Genomic DNA, 22,357 nt, shown 5'->3' with positions numbered 1-22,357 from the left:
AATATATGTGGGAGTAGATGCGTCCGTGTGCGTGTCTGCCTGCTTCAGGCGGTAGGGCAGTGTGCGCCACTTGCAGATGATTCGCACGCAGGGATGCGGCGTGGGCAGTGTTTTGTGCGTGTTCCAGCTTCCTGCAGTGTGCGTCTTGTCAAATGACTTGTGAGATAAGGAGTCCCCGAAGCGCTCCCTGAGTCTGTTTGCTTTCAAATTTTGTCTGCGGCTTCTCTCGAAGCGCGGCCATGGGCTCGGTCTTTCGGCGTTTTCTGTCTGTGCGTCTTTCAGGCGCAGTCTTCCGGCGGGCGTCTGACCTGCTAGCCTATCTCTCGCAGTGTCCTATTCTAGATGCGCTCTCAAGGTTAGTCGGCGTTCGCGACAAAAACACTGTGTGAAAAGGCGGACCTTGACGCAGGGAAGCCTGAGTCTGCGGCGAAATTCTTTTTGACCTTTGAACGGAAGTGAGAAGCTGCGGAGACCAGACGAGGAGCGAGAATGGCGGGAAGGGAGGCGTGAGAGCGTTTGCAGAAGAACGGACGAGCAGCGCAGCATCCGACAGAGTCAGAGAACAACTGTGGTGGCAGGAAAAGCGTGTTAAGCTGCAGTTCCGCTCCTGGCTCCGCTCCAGTTCGGTCGCTGGCGGATCATCTGTTGCTCGACCGGCGGGTGGGGGTTGTCTTGTTTCCCTCGACAGGCGCGAAGCTGCGCAGGTGGCCCTGTTAATGCGTTGGCAGCAGTTTCTTCCCGACGAGGTCATTCTGCGGCAGAACGAAATGTGTTCTTACCTGCTGATTGTCATGAAAGGTGAGGAAAAGCTGCCTGGAAACCTGAGAGAGCGCGAATGGGAAATAGATTCTCCGCCTTCCTCGTACTAGTCTTCGTCTTACTTCGATTAGGTGTCTCAGGTATGCCGTCTAGACCTCGGCTGCGACAGAACACCCTGCCACACACTGAAGGAGAAAAGCTGAAGCAAGATGAAAGTGCTTCGTTGCAGACATGACTTGCCCTCTTTCCGCGCCTTCTCATCGTCTGCTCCGGCCGCAGCGCGTTTCATTTTCTGTGGCAGGTGGAGCGCGCGGCGTGCGACAGCTCTCTCGTGACGGGCCTTCAGAGACTCTCGAGCGCTACGAAGAAGGTGCGGGAACAGACGAGGCGTTGATAGAGAAACGGGAAAAGAGAGGCAGACACGCGGGTGGAATGTGGCAGGGTCGGGGGCACGTTCGAACCCCCGCTTGCCGCTCCTCTCGGCCGCGCCTCCGTTCAACTCCACCGAAAGCACCGCAGTATCCTATATGTGTATACATATATGTGTGTGGGTGTCAATTGACGGCCTGAGCTCAGTTGTTCACTCGCCGCGTGCATGCGTCCGCTTCTAGTCAGTCATAAATATATGTATATATACATAAATATATTTATATGTGTTCGCACGGATGGGGACAGTAAGACTTACCAAGCCATACAGGGTGGGGGTGTTGTTGATAGACAGAGAGATGAACAGATGAGCAACAGGGTCGAAGCAGGGGGCAGAGAGTCGGAGGTCAGCGAATATGGTGTGGGCGACTGCACTCCGTCTGCCGTGTGTTTTTCCCCCGTGTGCAGGCTCCTGCATGAACTACCTCTGCCTGCTTCAGGATCTTCCGAACTCGATGTCGGTAGTTGCGGAGCCTCCCCAAGGCTGTATCGTGGCCAAGCTGTCGCGGTCGCGTCTCGAAGGACTCCTCGGCAACGTTGAAAGCCTCCTTGACCGGTGCGACAAAAGTTTTTGATGTCTCTTGTTTGCCAGCTGCAAAATCGGCCGCGGGTGTATCTGTTCCCCGCTGACGAGGGACATCCTCACCCGATGAGACGTGAATTTTCGTGTGGCGTACGACAGCGCTGTCTCCACCAGAATCATTTGTGTTTTGTCCTGTTCAGTCGGCTGGGAGTCCGGCCTGGTGGCTCGCAAGCACACACTAGTCGATGTCGCACGTGCTTGGAAGGCGTTCCTCAAAAATGTTTGCAGTTGTCATGTTTTGTGAATGCCCACGGTACCGATTCCTCTACACGCCGGCGGAAAATTGCTGTGATCCCAGCTTGAAATATATTTGCGTCCGTCTTCCTCTCCTGTCGTGGTTCGCCTCAGACATCAGGGGGACGACGACGACAACGGCAAGGGATACGCCGAGCGCCTCGGCAGCGAGGTACGTGCCTTTCTATGGCGCGAGTGGGGACTACTGGAATTTCTGCTTCACCCGGTGTTTTAGTCCGCTTGCTCGCTGGACATCGAAGGCTTTGTTTCTTTCTTAAATTCGAGAAGGCGAGAGAGGTTGCCGAACGATATGTAAAGGGGAGGGGGGCTTGGGTATAATGTGGCGTTTCTAACTCTCCAAATGCGGAGTAGTACGGCATGTGAGCCAGTAGGGCGAGCAGCTGGTCCCCCACTCCCTTTGAGTGGCGTTTTACTGGTTTCTGTGTGTTTCTCGGCATCTTTGTCTGCCTTCCGGACTCTGTTGGTGTTCCCTAGTATGATCCTTCTTTTTTTGTCACGCGAAGTCATCTCTATCACGCTTCCGAAGAGCCGCGGTGTGGCATCTGCGTCGCATCAAGGCGCGCCCCCCGGTCCGAGGTCTATGGGCAGTTTCTGCCCTTGTTCTCTGAGGAAAGTGTTTTGTTTTCTTGTTTCCTTTGCAGCATCATGTTCTGAGTCCGCCGTTTCGTAATTCCGCATTCTCGTCATTGCTCTGTGGCATTCCCTGTTGTGTTGTGCCTTCAGGTCAAGAAAACATGGGCGAGGATGGTGAAGATGGCGGGGTCTCGATAGGGGCGACGCCAAGCAGCAGAGCGCACGTGGTTAGGAGCAGTTTTGTTGGTGTTACGGCTTTTTGTCTTTGATGCAGCATGCATATGAGTTACACTCGTTCAGAGTCTGGGTATTTATAGGGCAACCGTCGGAGGATGGCAAGAGCGAAGAGTTTCTACGTCGTCCGCATCGAGGACAGAGACCGCGACGTTGAGCGTGTCTCTTCCGAGACTCCTCCGTTGAGGTTAATCATGTAAGATTCACTAAGCGACAGTCCGTGGATATGATCAAGCGGGGGAATTCGTCATGGAGGGAGAAACGAGCGGAGCAGGGAGAGGAAGAAGCATTTGTGTCTTGTGTGTTCGGCCGTATGTTTGTGTTTCCCAGCTGTCATCTGCAGAAAGCGCTTTGAGTTATTCTCCCGTTGGGCTAATCTGCAGGCGTAGATCGGGTTTGTGCGATGCGTATTTTGTGAGGCTTTCTTCTTTTATCGAGATGAATCCGCTCTCGCGTGGCGTGTCGTGATGGACTCGTAAAGTCCACCCTATCTTTTGTTTCTCCGGCCTCGCCACGGCCGGTCCGCTTTGCCCATTTTCTTTTAGAATGCTTTGACAATGTTTAGTACCTGTACGCACACGGCTGATTCGTCTTTTCGAATGTGCGACAGCTTGCGCAAATACTGCGCTCGGTGAGTCTCAGCATCCGGTTTGGTGTTCCCTTTCCTGGCCTGCAGGGCCGTACGCTCTCAGAAAAAAAAAAGAAAAGGCTTCCCGTCTCAGTGTGGTCTCAAGTAACAGCGGCCTCTCCTTAAGCAGCGTTAATATGCAGGCCGAAAAGGAAATCATTTCCTACCAGTGAAACGCCGGGGCTTCGGCACATATACGTGAAGTCACGAGTCGCCACTTAACCTGGGGGAACTCCGACCCAACACAGAGGTCGTCTTTCCAAAGAAAAAGGCCCAGGAGTGTGTGCAAGACAAGACGATCAGGGAAAAAAACACTTAGAAAACGCTTCAGCGTAGAGATGACACAATTCTCGCCGTGGAGTCTGTATTGCGCGGGCGCCCTCCCAAACGCCGCGACCTAGGGAGGACGGAACGAACAAGGAAACGGTTTGACCACGGGTCGGCGAGCTGTCCGCATGTTGGATAGCGCTCTGCTGGCAGCATTGGGAAGCACAAGCATGACCCTAATCGCTATACCACGCCTGCTGCCATGAAAGCCACTGTTCAGGCAGGAGCGTACTTCACCGATGCCTGCAACGAACAGTGCCGTCCCTCCGCGCCTCGCACTCCGCACTGAAGGGACAGTCAACAGAAACAGTTCGCGTGCGAGAGCAAGGCAAGTCCACGGGCTGCGCTTTGCTCGCCCTCGCACCTGCTGGCATTCCTCGGCACTCTTGTCTACACACTCTCCTATATATATATATATATATATATATATATGTACATATACGGATATTCTTGGATAGACACGCGCATGCAACGAAGCTGGTCAGTCGTAAGAATCGACCGAGAAGGTTGCGTATTTCGATGAAGAACCTGCGAGCAGCGGGACTGAGGCTCGAACATCACGACTCGCGAGGTGAGCCTGCAGTTTTACGTGCCCGCGGCTTTTCGAACTCGGCCTAGGCTATCCTTACTGGCACTGCGCCACAGCAAAGAACAGGCTGAGTCTGATTCAAAAGCCGCAGCTGCGCCCGAACTTGAAGGCACGCGTATCTCTCAAGGGACTCCGAGAGAAACGAAAGACAGTCGCAAGCAGACGCGGTAGAGAAGGACAGCAGAAGCACGGCCCGCGAAGCCGCCTCGCGTAGACGTGGAAACATGCGGGCGTGTCCGCGCGCGCGAGTAGACCCCCCAGTCAAGTCGAGGCAGCCAAGGAGAGCCAAGCAAAGACACACGAGTCCCTAGGGCGACTCCAAGGCGGGTTTTTCGGACTGCAGTTCTCTCTCTTCTTCTCTGCCCCCGTCGGCTCCCCCTTTCTTGAGGATGGCGCTGCAGGGGCTATTCGTGGTCCCTGTCGCTGTCAGATCCGCCAACGTCTTCGTCATCGCCTCCTCCGTCATCGCCTCCTCCGTCATCGCCTCCTCCGTCATCTCCTCCTCCGTCATCTCCTCCTCTGTCATCGCCTCCTCCGTCGTCTCCTCCGTCATTGCCTCCTCCCCCGTCGTCATCGCCAGCTCCGCCGTCCTCCTTTTTCTTGCTAGGGACGAGCGAGATCGTCAGTCCGCTGGACTTCAGTTCTGAGGGAGCGACGCAGATAGCCAGACAGAGTCTTCTACCCGTTCTTCCTGCCGCCCCAGCAAAGGCACAGTAGGTACCGCAGGTGTGTGGGATCACGAAAAAAAATCAGGTTTAGGATTTGGCGGGCCGGGCCCAACGACGGCGACCGCATAGCGAAGCAAAGTGCGGCAGAGATGAAGGACAGAATCCGTCGTGAGAGTGGAAAGCCTGAGCTTTCCGAGGGCGCCAGAGGCAGTCCTGTCTCCGCGTCTTCCGCCTGGAAAACGCTGCGGCCCGGGCGCCCCCGCGTGTCCCTTTCCGCTTTCGGCTACACCCCGCGTATCTCACTTTGTTGGATTTCTTTCGCCTTTTCTCTCCACGTGCGCAGGATCAGCGCGAGGCCGGTTTTGTGGGCGTGCACAGTGATCGCGTGGGCCTTGGCCTTCGTTAAGGAGGGCACTGCAGCCACCAGCAACTCCGTCACGTGCCGAATGCTGAGAAAGAAACATCGACAGAAAAAAAACTAGGCTCAGACGACACACCCGTCTGTCTCAGAACGAGGGGGGGAGGAGGAGGAGGCGCCTCAGGCGACGCCGCCAGCGCGCGCGCCGATGAAATGGCCTCGCGCTCGGCGAGCGTCGCGCCAGGGCTCTGCGCCGCAGGCAGATGCTAAGCGGAGAGCGACGCTGAAAGCTCAGCGGGAAGAAACGCAGGGCTGGGCTCGGGGCTCAGGCGTTGGGTTAGCAGGCGAAGGGGCGCCGTCTTGAGGAAGAAGCGAGTGGGCGTGAGAAAGTCGGGAAACCAGCGGAAGCAAGAAACACAGAAAATTCAGCTGCGCCCCCTGCGTTGACGCTGCAATCATAAAGAACTTGGTTGTCTGTATCTCATAACCGGAGTCATCTTCAGTATTCTAGGAACTATAATGTCTTTGTTTATTCGATTTGAGTGAGGCGAGCTCCAGCGCGGAGACAGTCTACGCGCTCGGCGGAAGCTGGTGCGATACGAAGCAGAGAAGGGAAGAGCAACTGGAGTGAGCATTCAGCGACGAGCAGCACAGAAGGCGCAGCAGAGAGAACCTGCAGCAAGGGACGAGGAGAAACGAAAAGGAGCCGCATCCGTTCACCGTTCGTTCCTCGCAAACGAAGTCTTACGCGTGAATTTCATCATTGTGGAGCACAACCTGCCAAGCTTTCAGGCGTTTCCTTCTAGCATCCTGCTTCTTTTGATCTTCGCTTGATTCTTCCTCTTCCTTTCTCTTTTCCTGCCTCTTGTGCGTCTCTTCGTGTGTCTCCCTGAGAGAGGGCACAGGCAGCGGCGCCACAGAGTCTCTGGGTCACAGCGTTGCTCGACAGAAGACACAAGCACGAGGGAACGGAGTCTTTCCCGCTGATTCGGTGCCAAGGAAGTTGCCTTTGTCTATCCTGCTGTGGGCTCCCTCGTCTGAAACCCACACGAGCTCCGCTGCCGTGTCGCATGCATCTCTTGCGTCTTGAAAAGAGATTTCATGTGCGTACCGTTCCTCGATGCGTTCCCTAGCGGTCGCGGCGTCATCCGTGTCGGTGAGGTCGTGACCGTCTCCAGATGCGAAAACGCAGAGTTCACTTCCTCGCTCCCGTCCGCCGTCTGCTTTCCATCTTTCAAGGCACTCGCTACGCCACAGCGACGAGTGCCCCGTGGAGAGAGGATCGCTTCTCCAGCCAATCTCAGGAGAGAGCAGATGTGCTTTCGAGCGACCTCCGGCTGCAGGCACGCCCACCGCTGCAACAGCGGTCACGTATGGCGTCTTTTCTCCGCCTTCCCCTATCGAAAGAGGAAAAAAAGGCGCGCAGCTTCTCGAGATACGAGCGAGAGGTGGGCGGCGCTCGGAATGGACACGCGTAGCACGCCACCGCGAGTCGTGGAGGCGACCAGCTCCGGAGAGGCCACAGTGAGACAGCGGGACGAAGGGGCGATCTTCACAGGACGAAAAGCAGCGATGACTTCCACCTGGAGTAGGGCGGCCAAAGATTAAAGGAAAAAAAGACTGTGAGGGCGACCCCTGGAGGGCCGGCATCACAAACGCGAGGTCAGAGTTCTGCGCACCGCAGGATAGAAGGCGCGCAGATGAGACAGAGGAACTGAAGCGGAGAGGCTGCATGTGGAGGGCCTCAGACGGCTCAACCGGGAAGCAGAGCAGTAGCGCGGAAAAGCAGGCCAGCAAGAGTCCAGTGCGTAAAGCGTCAGTGTGCCCCATTTTCCTTCGAGGGGAGGAGACATGGGGGATCCGAAGCGAGTAAAGCGGAAACAAATGGAGAATCAATGTCCCGGTTGGGGACGAGGCCGCCGGAGGGCAGCCGATAGCCGCGTGGTGCGGAGGAATTCCAGCCGAGGGTGCCGGTAGCAGCCGCAGTAGTCTCTCTCGTCGCACAGCCGGAACTATGTACCGCGCCTAGAGCGCCGAATGGACTCACAGCGCTGTCCCCATCGTTCTCAGCGACTTGCAGGCAGTGTTCATGCATTGTCTGGGGCCACGTGAACCCTCGAGCTAAGTTGGAGCATGGGCGCCTGGGCAAGGGTGCTTTTCAGCGGCATGTCCGCTGATTTTCAAACAGTGCCTCGACCCAGGAAAGTACTGCACAAAAAGAAACCTGGCAGACGTTTTACAAGAGGAAAAACGGAATACCGTTTTCGTGAGAAGACCCTGGGTCCTGCAGACAGCCGGCACGAGCAAGCAGACAAGAGGGGACCTGGGCGCTGCACACAAACGATCCCTACCCTCTTCGCTCGCCACCGCCATCAGAGCGCCTCGTGAGGAGCGAAGGGAAAATGGCGGCAACCAGTTTTGTCAGATTTCAGCGGCCGTCAGTGCCAACAACGGCTCAGAGGACAAACACGCTTACCGCATGCAGCACGGTGTACCGTGTAGCCGCGTGCACGTAGCTCAAGAGAGACAGTAAGACGTGAACTAATCAGCGAAGGGGTAGGGGTACGCGATACGGCACAGCCCAAAAAGAAGCACCGACACAAGACAAACCCGAATGCGAGTCAGGCAAATCGTCTTTTAACGCCGAAGGTTTTCGCACCTAGTCCAGCGAAGATCGGTATGTCACCCGGGGAACCGGCAGTCACACATGCGCGACTAACCCAGAGCAGCACAACCGGAAAATCAGTGAAGCCGGACTTCCGCAAACCAATACATGAATTACACAATCCGCTAAACGAAGACACTTATCTGACCGGAAAGGCAGATCTCACGGAAACAATCCGGATGCTGGATTAACACGCCGAAACTACGCTTCGGTCATAGATCGTTTTGTCTCCATATGCCTTTCGTCAGCCGCAAAGGTAGAGGCCCGCAACACATCAAAATAATCATCGCAGCGGTTGTCGCAGAACGCATCAATCTTTCGCCTTTTACTAAAGATTGCCGTGCGACTTCCGCATTTAATGCGACTGTTGTAATTTTTGCCGGCGCTTCGGTGCCAACGAATGAAGGGTCCGCTACACCGCAGGTCGCCTTAATTCTCGGAAAAGCACGTCTGGGCGCGAAATTGGGTTGGTGCCTCTCTACCCGCTTTCCTCAACAGTTGTTTGTCAAACGTGCCTATGCATCCAGAGCCCGTTCCTAGAGGTAGCCATAAATGCGGACTTGCAGTCTGCTATATATTGTTTTCGAGTTCACACTAACGCTAAGGGCTAAAAGTCACACCCTATCACAAAGAAGAGTCCCCCCAACTACTACACAAGAGCCCTATCTTCATAACTTAATGGTGTGACACTCTTGATAGGTCTCTCTACAACGCACGCGTTTGGGCCAGCTTCCTCTAGTGCACGTTTCCAGCTAGCCTTACCACTTTACGCTAAATTTCGAACTACGCGAGAACATATTTGTATGCGCGAAAGATCACTCACTGTCCATGAGAAGGCGCTGCTCGTTAGCCCCAGGGGGCCCCAGAAATTGCCGCCGTCCCTTTCGGGACGACGAACGGGAATTGGAGTAGTTTTCAACTAGCAATCATCGCGCATCCGCTAGGCGTCACTTGCAGCGACATTGCCCCTACCGCAAGGATGTCATTTAGGTGTTGACATAGCGCCCCAGGCTTGCCTTGGGTGTCTGAGGCATGGGTGTGGGCGACGCGTAGCCGTTATGTCTCCACAAATTCTTGCAAAACAGCGTCGCCGGGGATATCCTCCCATGGAAGTAGGAAATGGGCTGTCATGCTTGTTTCTTCTTTGTGTCTACTTGTGTGTCTTATTATCAGTTTGTTGGGGTATGCGATCGACGGGTGGAGCGCAGGTTGCAGTGCAAGTAGTCGTTCCGCATGCCGGTGCGCGTCGCTTCTAGCGCGTAGTCTAGACAGGCACGGGCGTGAGAGGCGGGCGTCGGGGTGCCGTCGTTGCGGTACCACCATATCTCAGGAAATTCGTCTTGGTCCTATGCTGTTATGGGCCTATAGGCGGATTCTTTGCTGTTTTTGTCTATGACGACTGCAAACCCGTTGGGGGCGGCGGTGCGTCCCAGCGCTGCTACTCTGCTGAAGTTACGTCCATGCGAGAAGGTTCAGCGAACTGCCGCCTAGGCTCGGATTTTAGCACGGACAAGGAAACCTTGCTTCCTTCGCCAGTTGTTTACTATTCACCTGCTCTGGTCGAGAGTTTGCTCTTCCACGACAAAATCCAGACAGAGACTGAGGATTCATTCGCCAGATTAGTCGCCACGCACTGGTGGACCCGCCGTGAGTTCCGTGCAATCTGCGTCAGCCAGTTTGCCGTTTTCCGATTGCCGAAAGACTATGGCTTGCGATTTGCATTACATTCAGTGTGCCACGTGTGGCGAGTTTTTTTCAACTGCTTTTCCAAAGGCCTTCTTACGAATTCGCCACAGAGTTACCTCCAATGTTTTGTTAGCAAACGTGACGGTGCAGCTCTCTAAGGACCGCAGCTGCGTAGACTGTTTCTTTCAAACTCCTCTCCCACGTAGCGCCGGTGATCCACAATAGCTTTCCACATGTTTAAGCTGCTCACATAGTTCTCCGAGTGCGTCTGCCCCAGTGCTCGAATTCAGGCGTGTCTGAGCCAAGCGAGGCGAGGCCGTCTGTGCATCGCGGCACCCAGCTCATCCGTTTCAAACTTCAGATAAGATGCCAATTCCTGTCCAGTTTGAGTGGTCACAGTGTCCAGACGCGGTCGTATTCGCTCTGCGTATACCGTCGCTGTCTGGCTCTAAGTTGGCTCGAGCTCATAAAATAGTGTCACCGACCTATCTACGGGTTAGCGCGCCGCCGTACCTTTTTGAAGTGGATCTGTTTGACGAGATTGACGACACAAGCGCAGAGACGTCTGTATCCTGCGACCAGCTTTTTCTGAAACTGAAAAAGAAGACGCCTAAACTATGGAAGGCACCCTGCGCCAGCGACAACTCGGAGCTGAGCCCAGAGGGCCTACGGGAGAGAAGGGAGAACTCCATCCGAATTTACGAACAACGGCAATGCGAACGAAGAAAGCAGCAGAGAAACCTGAAGTATGAAAAACAGCGAACAGCGCAAGAAGAACAATGGCGCTTTGACCGTGAGGCTTCCCAGTGGCTCGACTCTCAAACAGAGCTAGAGAAAGCTCGGGCGCTCCAGTTAGTTTACGGCGCAGATTGCGATTATGGCCAGTCCTCGCTTGCCCCTGACGTAGAAAAAAAGGAGGATTCACACCGTACCACTGATTTTCAGTCCCAGCACACTCACAGGGTTGACGATGTGGAGAACTGGCCACACACTTTAGAGATTGAGAATGAAACGGAAGATTTTGTCGCGGGCCTAGTCAACCAGTCTTCACAAGTGTCATCTGAAGCTGGGCAGAAGCAGCAAAATGGCCACCACTTTGACATGGAAAACGCGAGTTTGGAACTCACTCCACAAAGTCAAGCGGAAGTTACCAGCGATGAGCAGCGCCGCTCCAACGACGCGGACACCGGAGAGTGCTGCAGTTCTGCTGGAGCAGAAGTGCCTGGGTCAGTACAGGAGAAAAGGAAGATTGTTCTAAGTTTCACATCTCGCAGGGATCCTCGACTTCCTGCCCGGGGCGACAAATTGCCTCCTTTTCCAAGAGACAGCGGGCATTCTGCGGCGCCAAAAGGGCCACCGCATGAGAAACCCCCTCGGGAAGGGGACCCGGACTGGCTGAGACGGAAAGGTGATAAGCTGCTGAAGAATGGTGACATCCCAAGTGCAATGGAAGCCTACAGTGAAGCACTGAAGCTCGCACCGAGTGCACGGTGTTTTGGCAATCAAGGTTACTGCCATCTTCTTCTAGGGAAAGTTGACGAGGTACGTACCAGTCACACGCAGTTTCTAGAGGACGTTCATCAAGCCGAAAGTTCGTGCGCTGGTCTCAGAAACCGAGAACGAAGCAGGCCACTCCCCCCGGCATCAAATGTTGTTTCGGCCCGAGATGCGAAAAGGAGCGCGTCCGGAAATGTGAGGAACACAATAGAACAATACCTTGAGATTCATGCAGACCGGGAGCACTGTTACAGCTTCCTTGTTTGGCTCTGACAGGAGATGCGTCTTTTGCACAGCTAAAGACGTAGACATCATAAATGGCAAAAGATATCTGGTGCGAAGACGCACACTTAGTTAAGTCTTTTCGACTGCGAGGGAGACTTCCGATACGAAGAAACAAGCCGCACGCACGTTTTTCACTTACAGGGGGTGCAGTGCAGCCATCAGCACATCAGACTATGGTCTAAACAAAACGGTTGGTCTTCGCATCCATTTGATTTGAAATCGTGTAAGGAGGCGTGATGTTGCTGCTCGACAGAAGGGGGAGTACAGGGCAGTCAGCAACATGTTGCATAGTCTTTAAGCCAGACCGACCATGCCTCTGTTACGCGCGCCCCACGAGGACCCGACACGAATACATGTTCGTTTTTTCTGTCCATTAACCTCAATAAACGAATAGGCAGACACTCAGAGCGTCGGATATCAGGGTTGGCTCATGGCGGCACTAATCATCCAAGCAAATGCCGCACGGTTTCGTGCTGTTGTTCCTCGAGGTCTCCAGTGTATCGAAGACTGCAAGCACGGCCTGAATGTTCTAAGCTCCACTCAGCAGGTGCCGGAAGGGGAACTCGTCCCGGCTCTGACACGTGAGGACGCCCGACTGCGGGCTATTCTCTATAACAGAGTTGCAGTTTGCTTCCTTGCGAAAGGACTGCTTGACCGGTACGTCTTCGAATGCATGCTGAACGGGCGAACGGCGACACGGTCTTGCAAAAGAAACGCTATTTCGCGGATACTGCACAGGTTCGTAGTACAAGCAAGCAGCATAAGAATCCCTCTCCATAGTGGACTCTTGCACACGCCTTCACCGCATTTTTCCCATACAGCGTCTCTCCGTGACAGTGGGACGCATGCTGGTCAGACGATGAATGCCCCGTGTGCGGCTATTTCCGTGCCGCAGACCGACTCTGCTCCCCTCGGCCTTCGCTTTCTGTGCGCATGTGTTTCTGACAGAGCAGTTTCAATGCTGGACGAAGCACTGAAAGACGTATCAGGGATATCTCTGGACCAAGCGAAGCTTCTTCAGAGCGATAAAGACCACATACACAAGTATGTGCAAACATCGTCTCGCGTGGCTGGCTTATCTTCCAAGCGTGGCGATGTCGCTGAATTCCTGTGCGTCTTTTCCTGCATGACGAATCGAGCAACGGGCCGCTCCGCGTGTTTTTGGACTCATGGCATTCGAGATGCCTTCAGGCTACAGCATATTGTCGGAAAAAAGAAAAGAGCCGATGGGTTTCTCCGCAGGGCCATCCAGTACAACAGGCACGCGGGGTTGGCTACTTGGGCATCGAAGGAGAGCTCAGCCCCGACCGAGGAGCCTACTGCAGAAGAGGCAGTTGAACTCTACACACAAATCATCGATGCTACAGAATGCAACGCCTTCTACAGCCTTCTACGTGCACTGCATTTCAGCAACAGATCCCTCGCCTTCCTGCACAGCAGAGATGCCAAAGCGTGCCTGCTGGATTGCGAAGCGGCCGCGGAGATCCTGAAAGCAGCCGGCATCACGCCAGAGCACTGGCCTCGACGCAACACCACACAGAAAGGGACTGCCGCCGTCGGGCGTACAAGTCACTTGAAAGTCCCTGGAAACTCAACACCAGTGGCTTTCGCTCCAGTAAGCAGGTCCTACATCGCTGCTACGCATCGTCTGTGTCCATGTGCGCAGGCAGCCAGGGAGTTTCTGCGGACGTTTGCAAGTCTGAAGGCCGGATTTACTTGGGGTGTCGAACGGCTGCGGTAGCCAAGTGTGCAGACGGCGCTGCGCCCCTGTTCCCCTCTGCCCGCGTCCCGTCCCCCACGATACCGTCCCCGGACGGCTCAACAGAGCTCGCGTTGGTCAGAGACAACAAATGCGTCGGCAGTTCTTCGCAGGCGTGCAACAAAAGTAGTTTTGCGTTTTTCTCTTTTGCCTCTGCAGGCGAGCGGCGACGTTCTGAAGTCCCTGTGGACGAAAACGCGTCTTCGAAGAGCTGCGGCTTTAGAGTTCCTCGGGCGCATGGAAGAGACGCTGGAGCAAGTGTCGAGTATTTTGAGTGCAGACGCAACGCATGCAGAAGCTACGGCTATTCTGACCAGGGTAGAATACAAAATGCGTCTCGCATCTTTGCGCTCCGGCGCAGGGCCAGCAGGTGCTGACGACACCCCGTCGTCCAGTGGAGGCAACTCGGGGACTCACGGTAAGTGTTACGTGCAACGGGCCTCAGTCACCCACAGCACGACTATGTGCGAAATTCCACGATTTCAAGTCGCCTACCCCGGAAGTTTCCACTCACGTAGTGCAATCTCTTCCGCGGTTTTTGGCTGCGCCGTGACTCAATGTATAGGTCTCGGTGCTGGGGTGCCGCGTGTAGTGTGAGGGAAGCATATCCCTCGTGTTGACAACTTGCCGGATTTCTGGATCAGGTCCAAAATCACGAGCCGGATAAAAACGAGTCCCAAACCAGTTTCCGTGCCGGTTTTGACCTGCTCCTCCCATTCTGTCAGGTAAAGAAGATGGCGCACCGCGGAGCGCCTCAACCCTGGCGCAGATGGAGTGTCTCGTGGCTGCCGCGGGAACTCACCTGCGGAGACACGAACACGAAGCCGCACTGGAGCTTTACAACCGTGCAGCCGCGATGGGGCGTTGCCAGCCCGATGCAAGCGATCCCAAGTCGTTGACAAGCTCCGTCCTTATGCGTGTCGAGCGCATTCGTGCTCTGGCGAACGCTGCACTCTGCCACCGGCACCTTGGTCACGAGGAATCTGTGGTCGACGTCGCGTCTCAAGTGAGCTCCAAAACGGGGGGAAGTCAAACCACAACTCAGGAATCAAAACCGAAAAGAGGAAACAAAACACAGTGACCCAGAAAGACTCTGCGGTTGTTGATATGAGATAATTCGCCGCACTTTGCGACTCCTCGGACACTATCGTTAGACTACTAACTACTAACAAAGTCTCTGTAACCATGCATCTAGCAGGAAGTGCTGTTTGGTGTTTTAAAGGAAAACCCTAAAACTCTAGCCTTTCTGAAAACCAAATCCTCCACATGAAGCAGCAACCGTAATTTTGGTTTTTGAGAAATTTATATCCGAGTATCTTAGGTAAATTAGTTTGTAGCAGTAAGCATGTAACCCTCAACAAAAAAACAGTGATCATCATGCAGTTGTCGAAACCTTTAGCATGAAGTGAGGAAGGAGGAGCTTAATCCTGGATCTGCTAGAGATGACCAGGTATATATAGAAAAACGTCGAGCCTATTTTATGATCGCCCGCCTGAAGCCGTACATGATAGTGCAACTAAACTAGTATAGGTATACCTTACGAGCACTAACTAAGTTGATAGTGCATTACTAATATTAGTAACAACATGCAGATTTTTCTGGTCTGCGGCGTTCACGTCCCCTCACAGGCTACAGTTGCTGCAAACACTGTGACAGGAAAAGTGCCAGAGCCCGTCACGGGCGAGCGACAATGGTGGGACAGCCCGCATCGAAATAGCTTTGTGTAGCTATATTTTCTTAGCTAGTAAACTTCATCGAACAGAGACGGTTCGATAAGGAACAGCTGTGTACATATATTCTGGATTCATTTGAATCCTAACCTGTGAGCAGCTTGTCAAAGAAGCGTTTTCATTCGTTGCCAGCGTATGACGATAGAAATGATCTAGAAATGCGGCAGTCGGTTGTCGTCAGTTCTCTATCTATGAAAGCTCGCTGATGGTGTCAAAGGAACCTGAGCGATGCCCACGGCAACAGGAGGGCGGCGTGGCAAACGCCAGCGCCCGTAAGGTGACATAACACGACACCCCATGCTTCCGTGAGAACCTCAGTGCTCGCAGGGCTCTTTCTCGAACATGGTGTTGCAGGCCCTTCAGGAGATCGGGGAGCTGAAAAACGCGAACAATCCTGAAGAACGCGTTTCAGTTCCTCACAGCGAACTTCTTAAAATTGAGTGCTCATGCCTGGCGCGACGGTGAGTGTAGACTGGACGCCATGGCCTGAAGTATACCACTGTTGCTGCCGCTCGCTGATGACAGCACGCCCTTAGTGTTCCCTAGGGAGTCATGCGCGCTCGGCTCTGTGACGGCCTCCCCTCAGCTTTCAGAAGAGACACAGAAGAGCAGTCACGTGAGCACAGGTGCAATCCGCAACGTTTTCATCCCTACGGGGTCTCCCCTTCTGCGCGTGCGCTGTTCAGACATGTGGCACAGCGTTCCCTCCGGCGTGGGACGCAGTCTAAAGCGACTGGGTAGCAGCCCCATCACGTGATCCCTCGGGTTGTTAGGATCGGCAGGACGGTCGCTCTAGAGCTTTTATACTCTGTTCCGTGCCTGCCGCCGACCCGGCAGTCGACTACAGACGTTCTCTCAAGTGCTCAGAGTGGATGAGGGGAACTGAAGACATAGCAAAACTCTGCCTCAGATCTTCCTTTATAGGTGGCATATGCGCCGGGCGGGCATTGCCAGTTCAATTGCTGCTGCGCTATTGATGTTGCTGACCCAACGCGACATGCCCTACAATATCAAAACTGCACGGCCACGTCGTCGGCACTTGTGAGCTGTCCTGTCTGCTCGATTGTGAGGCTCTGATCCAACTCATCTGATGTGCTCATTCCGCGTAGAATTGCTCTGTGCAAGCGAGTCTCGTTTATTCCGAGATTGACCGGGTGTCTCGGGAAGGAATATCATCTAATTCACCGAGAACACGATTCTCCAGTAGTCTCGACAAGTCCGCCAACAAAAATCATGCTTACAAACAAAGATGGGGTTCCATGGTTATTTCTGTGGGATGGACGTAAAAAGAGCGGACACCATCCGTAGGGCCGCTTTCGAAGAGCCCCTTTCCTTGGGATCGAGGAGCTCGAAACAAAGAGGCTCGCGCTCTCCAGTATTGCTGCACAAATCACGTGAACTAGACAAACGACAACGAGGCCGAGCTCACGATTACTGCCCAGCATTTTTGATGATAGGCGCGATGCTACAATTGCAGAGGTGGGGTGAAACAGCAGTCGTAGACTGCCTTTCCTCTGTGTGTATGATCCTCAGAACGTGCTGCTCGTATCACCTCGCAGCGCATGACCGCCGAGCTTATATCGCGTTGACCCACGTGTTGGCGGAGAATGACGTGCACCACCTCTCCCCGGTGCATTCCGTCGGATTCTGATACTGTGTGCGTATCTGTTCTAGATCCCACTGTGGCTCAGTTGCGGTATATAAACATGCACCGCGGTATAAAGACCCACTGGTTCTTACCGGTGCACTATAGTTTCTCCACCGTACACTCCTCGTTAATGCCCTCTCATGCGTGCCACTTTGCTTTGCTAATGCCCTTTATTCTTGACGGCCTGGGCCAGTGCGGCACGCTGGGTTCTCGGGCTCCCCAGTCGTCCTGTCAAGATTCTGCGCTTTCATCCGCAGATACCTGCCACTCCCGCCTCTGGCTTCGACGTAGCGGTATTCGAGGCCGTCCAAATCTCTCTCGCAGGGGAATCAAACGCAGGAATGGGTCCAGAACTATGTGAAGGGGACCTTGTCTAGTCGTCACGTTGGAAAGAAATGCGCGGCAGTAACTGCTGTGTATAACCGAAGAAACCTCCTCCATTGTTGATGAAAGTTGCGCACCCTTTGAAGGGCATTCCGCTGCACGGTCGATACGTAGGTGCAAGCAATTGAAGCTGTTTTTTAGGAACAGGTTTGTTGTTGTCGTCTGGCGTGTGAGCGCGAATGGCTGAATATCCTCTGCCGCATTACCTAAACTTTGTGGCCGGTCCCGCGGGTGAAGAAAACCGTCGGATTGATCCTATGAAAATACTCTCTTTGTTCAGATGTTGTATACGAGCAGGCAAGCATGGATTTGGGTACACCTGTTTCGAGCCGCAGACGCGCCTTGATGATACGCGAGTCCGTTAGCAAAGATAGAATGCCGCGCGTGCGCTGCGCCAGTCCAGTCAGGGGCGCACGCGCTCGACAGACTGTACAGAACTTTTGCATTGGCACACGCAAGTCAAGAAGGCAAGCCAAAAGCAGCGACGTATAATTGACGGCTTCGGGGGGCGGCTCAGCCACGGTTGACGTGTGCGTGCCTGGGGATTCGTGGGAGCCAATAACGAGATGTTTGTTGCGCGGAACGAGGTTGCGGGAGTTATGGGCGGAGGCCTTTGGTACTTGACGTACTTGACGCCTTTTGCTGGCAGCGCGGTGATGCCTCCGAGCCAGCCGGTTCCGAACAGGTACAATTGTGCCCGACGTGTCGTGGCGTGCTCCTCTGTATGCCGAGTTGCCGTCAACTGCTTTCAGTCGCGCACCGGTGCCCCGCTAGTCTATTCGCAGTAGAGTACGCATGAACGCTGGGTTAGCGTGGGCACAAGCCGATTCCTTGTTAACACCAAAATCAAGCATGAACCTCCAATAAACGGCGCAACTCAACTAGGGATTGTGTCAATTGCTGACCAGAGGCAGGCTCTAGACCTATCCCGCGGTGCGCCCACCTGAAATGGCAAGAAGTGATTGGCGCACCGTCAAACGAGGTGCCATAGATTGTTGTACCTGGTCAGCTTCATGACTTGATAGAACTCACGATTGCGGGCTCATGCCTTACCGTTTATACGTGTCCTGCTCACCATAGTGCCGCTGCCGCTGGCGACTTTCAACGCTGTACGCGAGCTGTGGCCGCGGTATCTCCAGGCGCGGCTCACTACGGCCAATTCGGTTACGTCGCCACATGGCGCCACATTTAGACTGGAGGCAGAGGCTTCAGAAGCCGGTCTGTATGAATATCCACAGCGACGTGACCTCTGCTGTGGGCCAGTGAATCGGTTTCACCTCCCCCATTATCCGAGGTCCTCCCGAATGGGGAGCGATTCTCGTGCATGGTGGGCTGCCTGGTTCAACGTGTGAACCCCATGCTTGAGGCGACCGCCTCTTCCGACACGTTCCTGCTGTTCGCCTGCGAGACGGTGGCAGTCTGGCATCTAAGGTTCACACAGCGTCGGAAGGCGGCAGTGACAGGCACGAGCACATATCAGATGCGCTACTTCTGGCCTCCTGGGACGTGTCTTCGTGTGGGAGGTCATCATTGCCACGGGACCGTAGACGATAGTTTCTGCATGATGCCTGTGGAGCGATGCATCCCACTGAGAAGTTTACCTCTCGGTCACCAGCTGGGTACGCCTCTATATTTGGTGTGAACTTGTCGTCGTCTGTTGTCTTCGTCTTTACTAAACGAGGAATGCAGAGACCGGGAGAATGAAAATCCGTACATACGCACAAACGCGCAGCCGAGAAGGCTCCAATTGGGAGGTCCTTCGTACCAGGCTTATAATTCTACTATACACGCTTTGCACGTTTCCATGGCTTGCTTTTCTGTAGGTATCTCTGCACATCTCACCGACTGCACATGCCTTCCGCCCTTCGCCTTCAGGATTGACAAAGGAAGGTAGTCCCCCGGCGTCGGTCACCGGACGGGTCCATAGCATTCCCACCGATATTTTGCTTGCCACAAATCGCGTGCCCAGCGGCGCATAGAATGCAGCTGACAGTTTTCCTATTCGTCAAAGAGGACCCCTTCGGCTGGAAGGCTGACCTCTTTCATTTGCGTTTGCTCTTTTTTATGGGAAGCTGACACTTCACCGGTAGCGTCATGTCATGTGACTGCCCGGCATGCTGCTTCCATTGAATAAGCGGCCTTCGGCACTGCTGTGGCCAACGCAGCCAGCTTCGTACATAACGCTGGTTCCCAGCGCCAGCCTCAGAGCCGTCCACAGCGTGCCGGCTGTGACGCCAGGCAGTGCCATGCTGTTTTCCCCTCGAGGCTAGTTCCATGTGAGCTTCTGTTAGCGTTGGGACGAAAGCCTGCATGGGGGACAGGAGATCAGCGGTGACAGGCCGACGGCCCCCCGTATTCTCCGCTCTCATGTATTCGCCTGCGTACTCTCTCTGGTTCACTTCAAGCGGTGTCCATGCTTGTGGACTGCTGCTGATGTGCAAGCCTTCTTTGCCAGCTGCCGATATTTCTCACTCAGGAAGGATGGCAACAGGGGAGGCAGTCAAGAGTCGACCATAGTCACCTGACTTATGCTGGTTGGGACAAGCTTTGCCGGCCTTTGCTGCTCCATAGATCAAAACGCGTTGTATCCCGTTAATCCGAGCAACTTCTTGGGGGCTTCTGCTACGAGCTCAGAGCCAGGCAAGTTGGCGCGTGCCGCTCTCATGTGCGTTGTGTCCTCATTCTACTTCGTTTCTGCTACCCATGCGCCAGCGCATAAGGAACCAGATGACTAAGGCTGATGCGACGCACCGTCGGCATCTATTCCGTAACAAGGCCTCTGTCCGCAGGACGCCCCCGTTGCCAGCAGTTGTATACCAGTTGTGCCGGACGGCACTCCGGGAGGCGCCTCAACCCATTCCTCAGATCGTCGAGCAGGCACTCCCTATTCGCGCAACAAATCGCCCCCGACCATCGACCCTATCGATTGAAGCTCGTTTGTGCATGCAACGGAGACGGACAGTTTGCGTATATGCCTGTCTAAACCCGCTGGGATCAGAACTACGGAGGCTTAGTCTCGTACCAGGGGAAACACCAGCGATCGTGCTTGCCCGTTCAGCGGCAGACGTAGAATCGGGTACTGCAGGGTGGAAGGCACTGCATTAAGGGTAAACAAAAGCCGCCAGGCACTTGAAATTTCCTATGAGACGAGCAAGGTGTTTGCTCTTAGACCGCGTAAGTATGCTGCCTTGTAAAGTGGTTTTATGCAAGGAGCACTCTTGACTTCGGAGTAGCCTACAGGGAAAGAGAGAGCATATTGTATTGTGAAAGTTTTTAAAAGCCCCGCGCTGGGCACTGCTAGCTCCCGGATCTATAAATGGTCGAAATCTTCTCGTGGATCAACCACGGCCTACTGCGTGGCGGAAGCGATGCGCGCGCCTGATGATCCGAATGTCCAGCTTAAAGTTCCTGACCCGATCTTTTGGGTAGATCCCTACGACTCTTTGTTTGCGAAGGGTTGTTCATTCGAATGATTGGACTATATCAGGACATTTCGAAGTCAGTTTCGGTCTTTCATCCTCGGCCAGGATTCGACTAGAAGCCAGAAGATAGCAGTACGGCGGGCTTCTCCCGCGAGGGGCACGTGCCACGAGTTTCGCCGCAACTCAGCAAGTCTCAGATATATTAGTTGACAACAGAAACGATTCGACCAACAAATCTGGTTCTGGGGAAGTGCAGTTGCTTGGGTATGCATAGCAAAGAACGCTCACCTGGCACAGCTACGGGCGCCTAGGCGATAATAAAGATTCTAACGTCCCCCTGTTTGGGATACCGAGGTGGCGTGCGATGGCAGCTTCTTCCTTCCAGCCAGCGTCTCCGTCACGCGGATGGGCTACCACACGTGAACCACAATGTCAGTATGCTCGGAGAAGCGCTCTGCCAGGACCGTTGGGATTCGCGCGTACTGTGGAACTTCCTGGCCTCGGTGTTGTAACTTACGGACAGCTTGTGATAAGGAGCATGCAACAACAGGTCAAAGAACTACGGGAGGACTGGGCGTCTGAAGCTCTGTTCGTGGCGCAGTCTCTAGGAGTCGAGATGCTACGCCGGGGGACTCCTCTATCAGCGGCAGAGATGCAGAAAGCGAGCTCCCTTGCCCGCAACAAGTTTCGGGCGCGCTCAGGGAAAGGCTGCAACTCGCCGCCAAGTTCGAGGGGTGGGCCGCCCATGTACGAGAACTGATCCAGGGTACCGATTCACAGCGGCAAGTTCCGGGAAAAAGCAGCGAACACGGGCGAGGCACCTGCTGCGGTGGTCGACCTGGTTGATAGGAATGAAACAGCTGATGAGCGTCGTATTCCAATGCGAGGTACGAAGCTTTTTATGCCGACACGCTCCACTCGTGAAGGGCAGTGCCTGTGGAACTTCACGCCGCATCGGAAAGGAGCGGGTTGCCCTAGAAGGACTTTGGTTTGCCAGTGCTGCATCTTCGGAGGATCTTTGCATTGAAGCCACGTGGAGATGGCATTGCCGCACAAGGTACTTTCCCATCTGGGCGACACTCGTTTGTGCGACATGTTATCAACGCATGCTTGGTCCGCCTGGGGCGGTCACGAGAAGTCAAGACCCACCCCATACATTTGCTGCGCTTAGCCCTATCCCAAATTCCAGTCCGGGTGTAGTCCCCTACACGCTCGTCAGAGTGCTGCGTGGTGTTGCGCATCAGGCGCCGGAGACGTGGGCGTCAGTGGGCTCAACTCAGTCGCGTACGTATCCTATCTGCAACTCGGAGTTGCGAAAGCTATAGAGGCCCGCTCCTGGAAGAGGGAAGCGATAGGGTGACCCCACGCGTATGTCCACATGGCATCTGCGGATTGTCTGGCCCCCTCTGTGGATCCGTGTGGCAAGAACAGGCGAAGACAACATTTCGGGGGAATGGGCCAGAACGCTCAAGACAGGCGACAGAGCTCGACGCCAGAGCGAGAATAGGGGAAAGCCGGACTGCAGCCAGAACGAATGACGGACACGGTCCAGCCAAGAGTGGCGTCCTCCAAGAAGGCACCGCGCGGTTGTCTGCTCCCTCCAACAAACACGCGGCGGCTTCTGGTGAGTTAATGCATGAGTTCTTCCAACACTAGCACAGCCGCGCAGAGGGGTCGGGAGTGAGGCAGCGGCAGCCATCCAGTGGCCGATGGGACTGACCTTTCCGGCAGAGCGAAATATGACACCGAGACTATAGGTTAATGCATAAAACATTGCCGCTGGGTGATCGGATCGGAACCGAAGGTTGAGCTCTACAGTGTTTTCTGATCAGAAGTGTAATTCTGTTTGAGTGTCGGTGAGGCCTGTTAGATGTTAAAAGA

The 22,357-nt window shown here is 54.5% G+C and overlaps 4 protein-coding genes across 4 annotated transcripts; 3 read left to right on the top strand and 1 right to left on the bottom strand.

The window, feature by feature from the left end:
• Positions 1-239: 239 nt before the first annotated feature.
• BESB_026550 (cyclic nucleotide-binding domain-containing protein) lies at positions 240-2,794 on the top strand (the record flags this gene model as incomplete). The annotated part of the gene is made up of 6 exons (XM_029361335.1): positions 240-355; positions 689-798; positions 1,061-1,129; positions 1,594-1,741; positions 2,117-2,174; positions 2,747-2,794. 6 exons carry the CDS (start codon positions 240-242, stop codon positions 2,792-2,794), a joined length of 549 nt encoding a protein of 182 aa, XP_029215690.1.
• A 1,984-nt stretch (positions 2,795-4,778) lies between these two features.
• BESB_026540 (ATP-dependent Clp protease adaptor protein ClpS protein) lies at positions 4,779-7,230 on the bottom strand (the record flags this gene model as incomplete). The annotated part of the gene is made up of 5 exons (XM_029361334.1): positions 4,779-5,017; positions 5,346-5,491; positions 6,149-6,289; positions 6,512-6,797; positions 7,080-7,230. 5 exons carry the CDS (start codon positions 7,228-7,230, stop codon positions 4,779-4,781), a joined length of 963 nt encoding a protein of 320 aa, XP_029215689.1.
• Positions 7,231-10,117: 2,887 nt separating this feature from the next.
• Positions 10,118-15,779, top strand: BESB_026530 (uncharacterized protein; the record flags this gene model as incomplete). Its single annotated transcript, XM_029361333.1, has 7 exons — positions 10,118-11,293; positions 11,928-12,190; positions 12,482-13,148; positions 13,452-13,710; positions 14,018-14,298; positions 15,377-15,483; positions 15,548-15,779. The coding sequence occupies 7 exons, from the start codon at positions 10,118-10,120 to the stop codon at positions 15,777-15,779; spliced, it is 2,985 nt and encodes a 994-aa protein (XP_029215688.1).
• A 5,061-nt stretch (positions 15,780-20,840) lies between these two features.
• BESB_026520 (KRUF family protein) lies at positions 20,841-21,236 on the top strand (the record flags this gene model as incomplete). Its single annotated transcript, XM_029361332.1, has 1 exon — positions 20,841-21,236. One exon carries the CDS (start codon positions 20,841-20,843, stop codon positions 21,234-21,236), a length of 396 nt encoding a protein of 131 aa, XP_029215687.1.
• Between the last annotated feature and the right edge of the window lie 1,121 nt (positions 21,237-22,357).

The sequence above is a fragment of the Besnoitia besnoiti genome, assembly GCF_002563875.1.
Source record: "Besnoitia besnoiti strain Bb-Ger1 chromosome Unknown contig00014, whole genome shotgun sequence".
Lineage (NCBI taxonomy): Eukaryota > Apicomplexa > Conoidasida > Eucoccidiorida > Sarcocystidae > Besnoitia > Besnoitia besnoiti.
The sequence above is the reverse complement of the archived record's forward strand: the minus strand, read 5'-3'. Positions and strand labels throughout refer to the sequence as shown.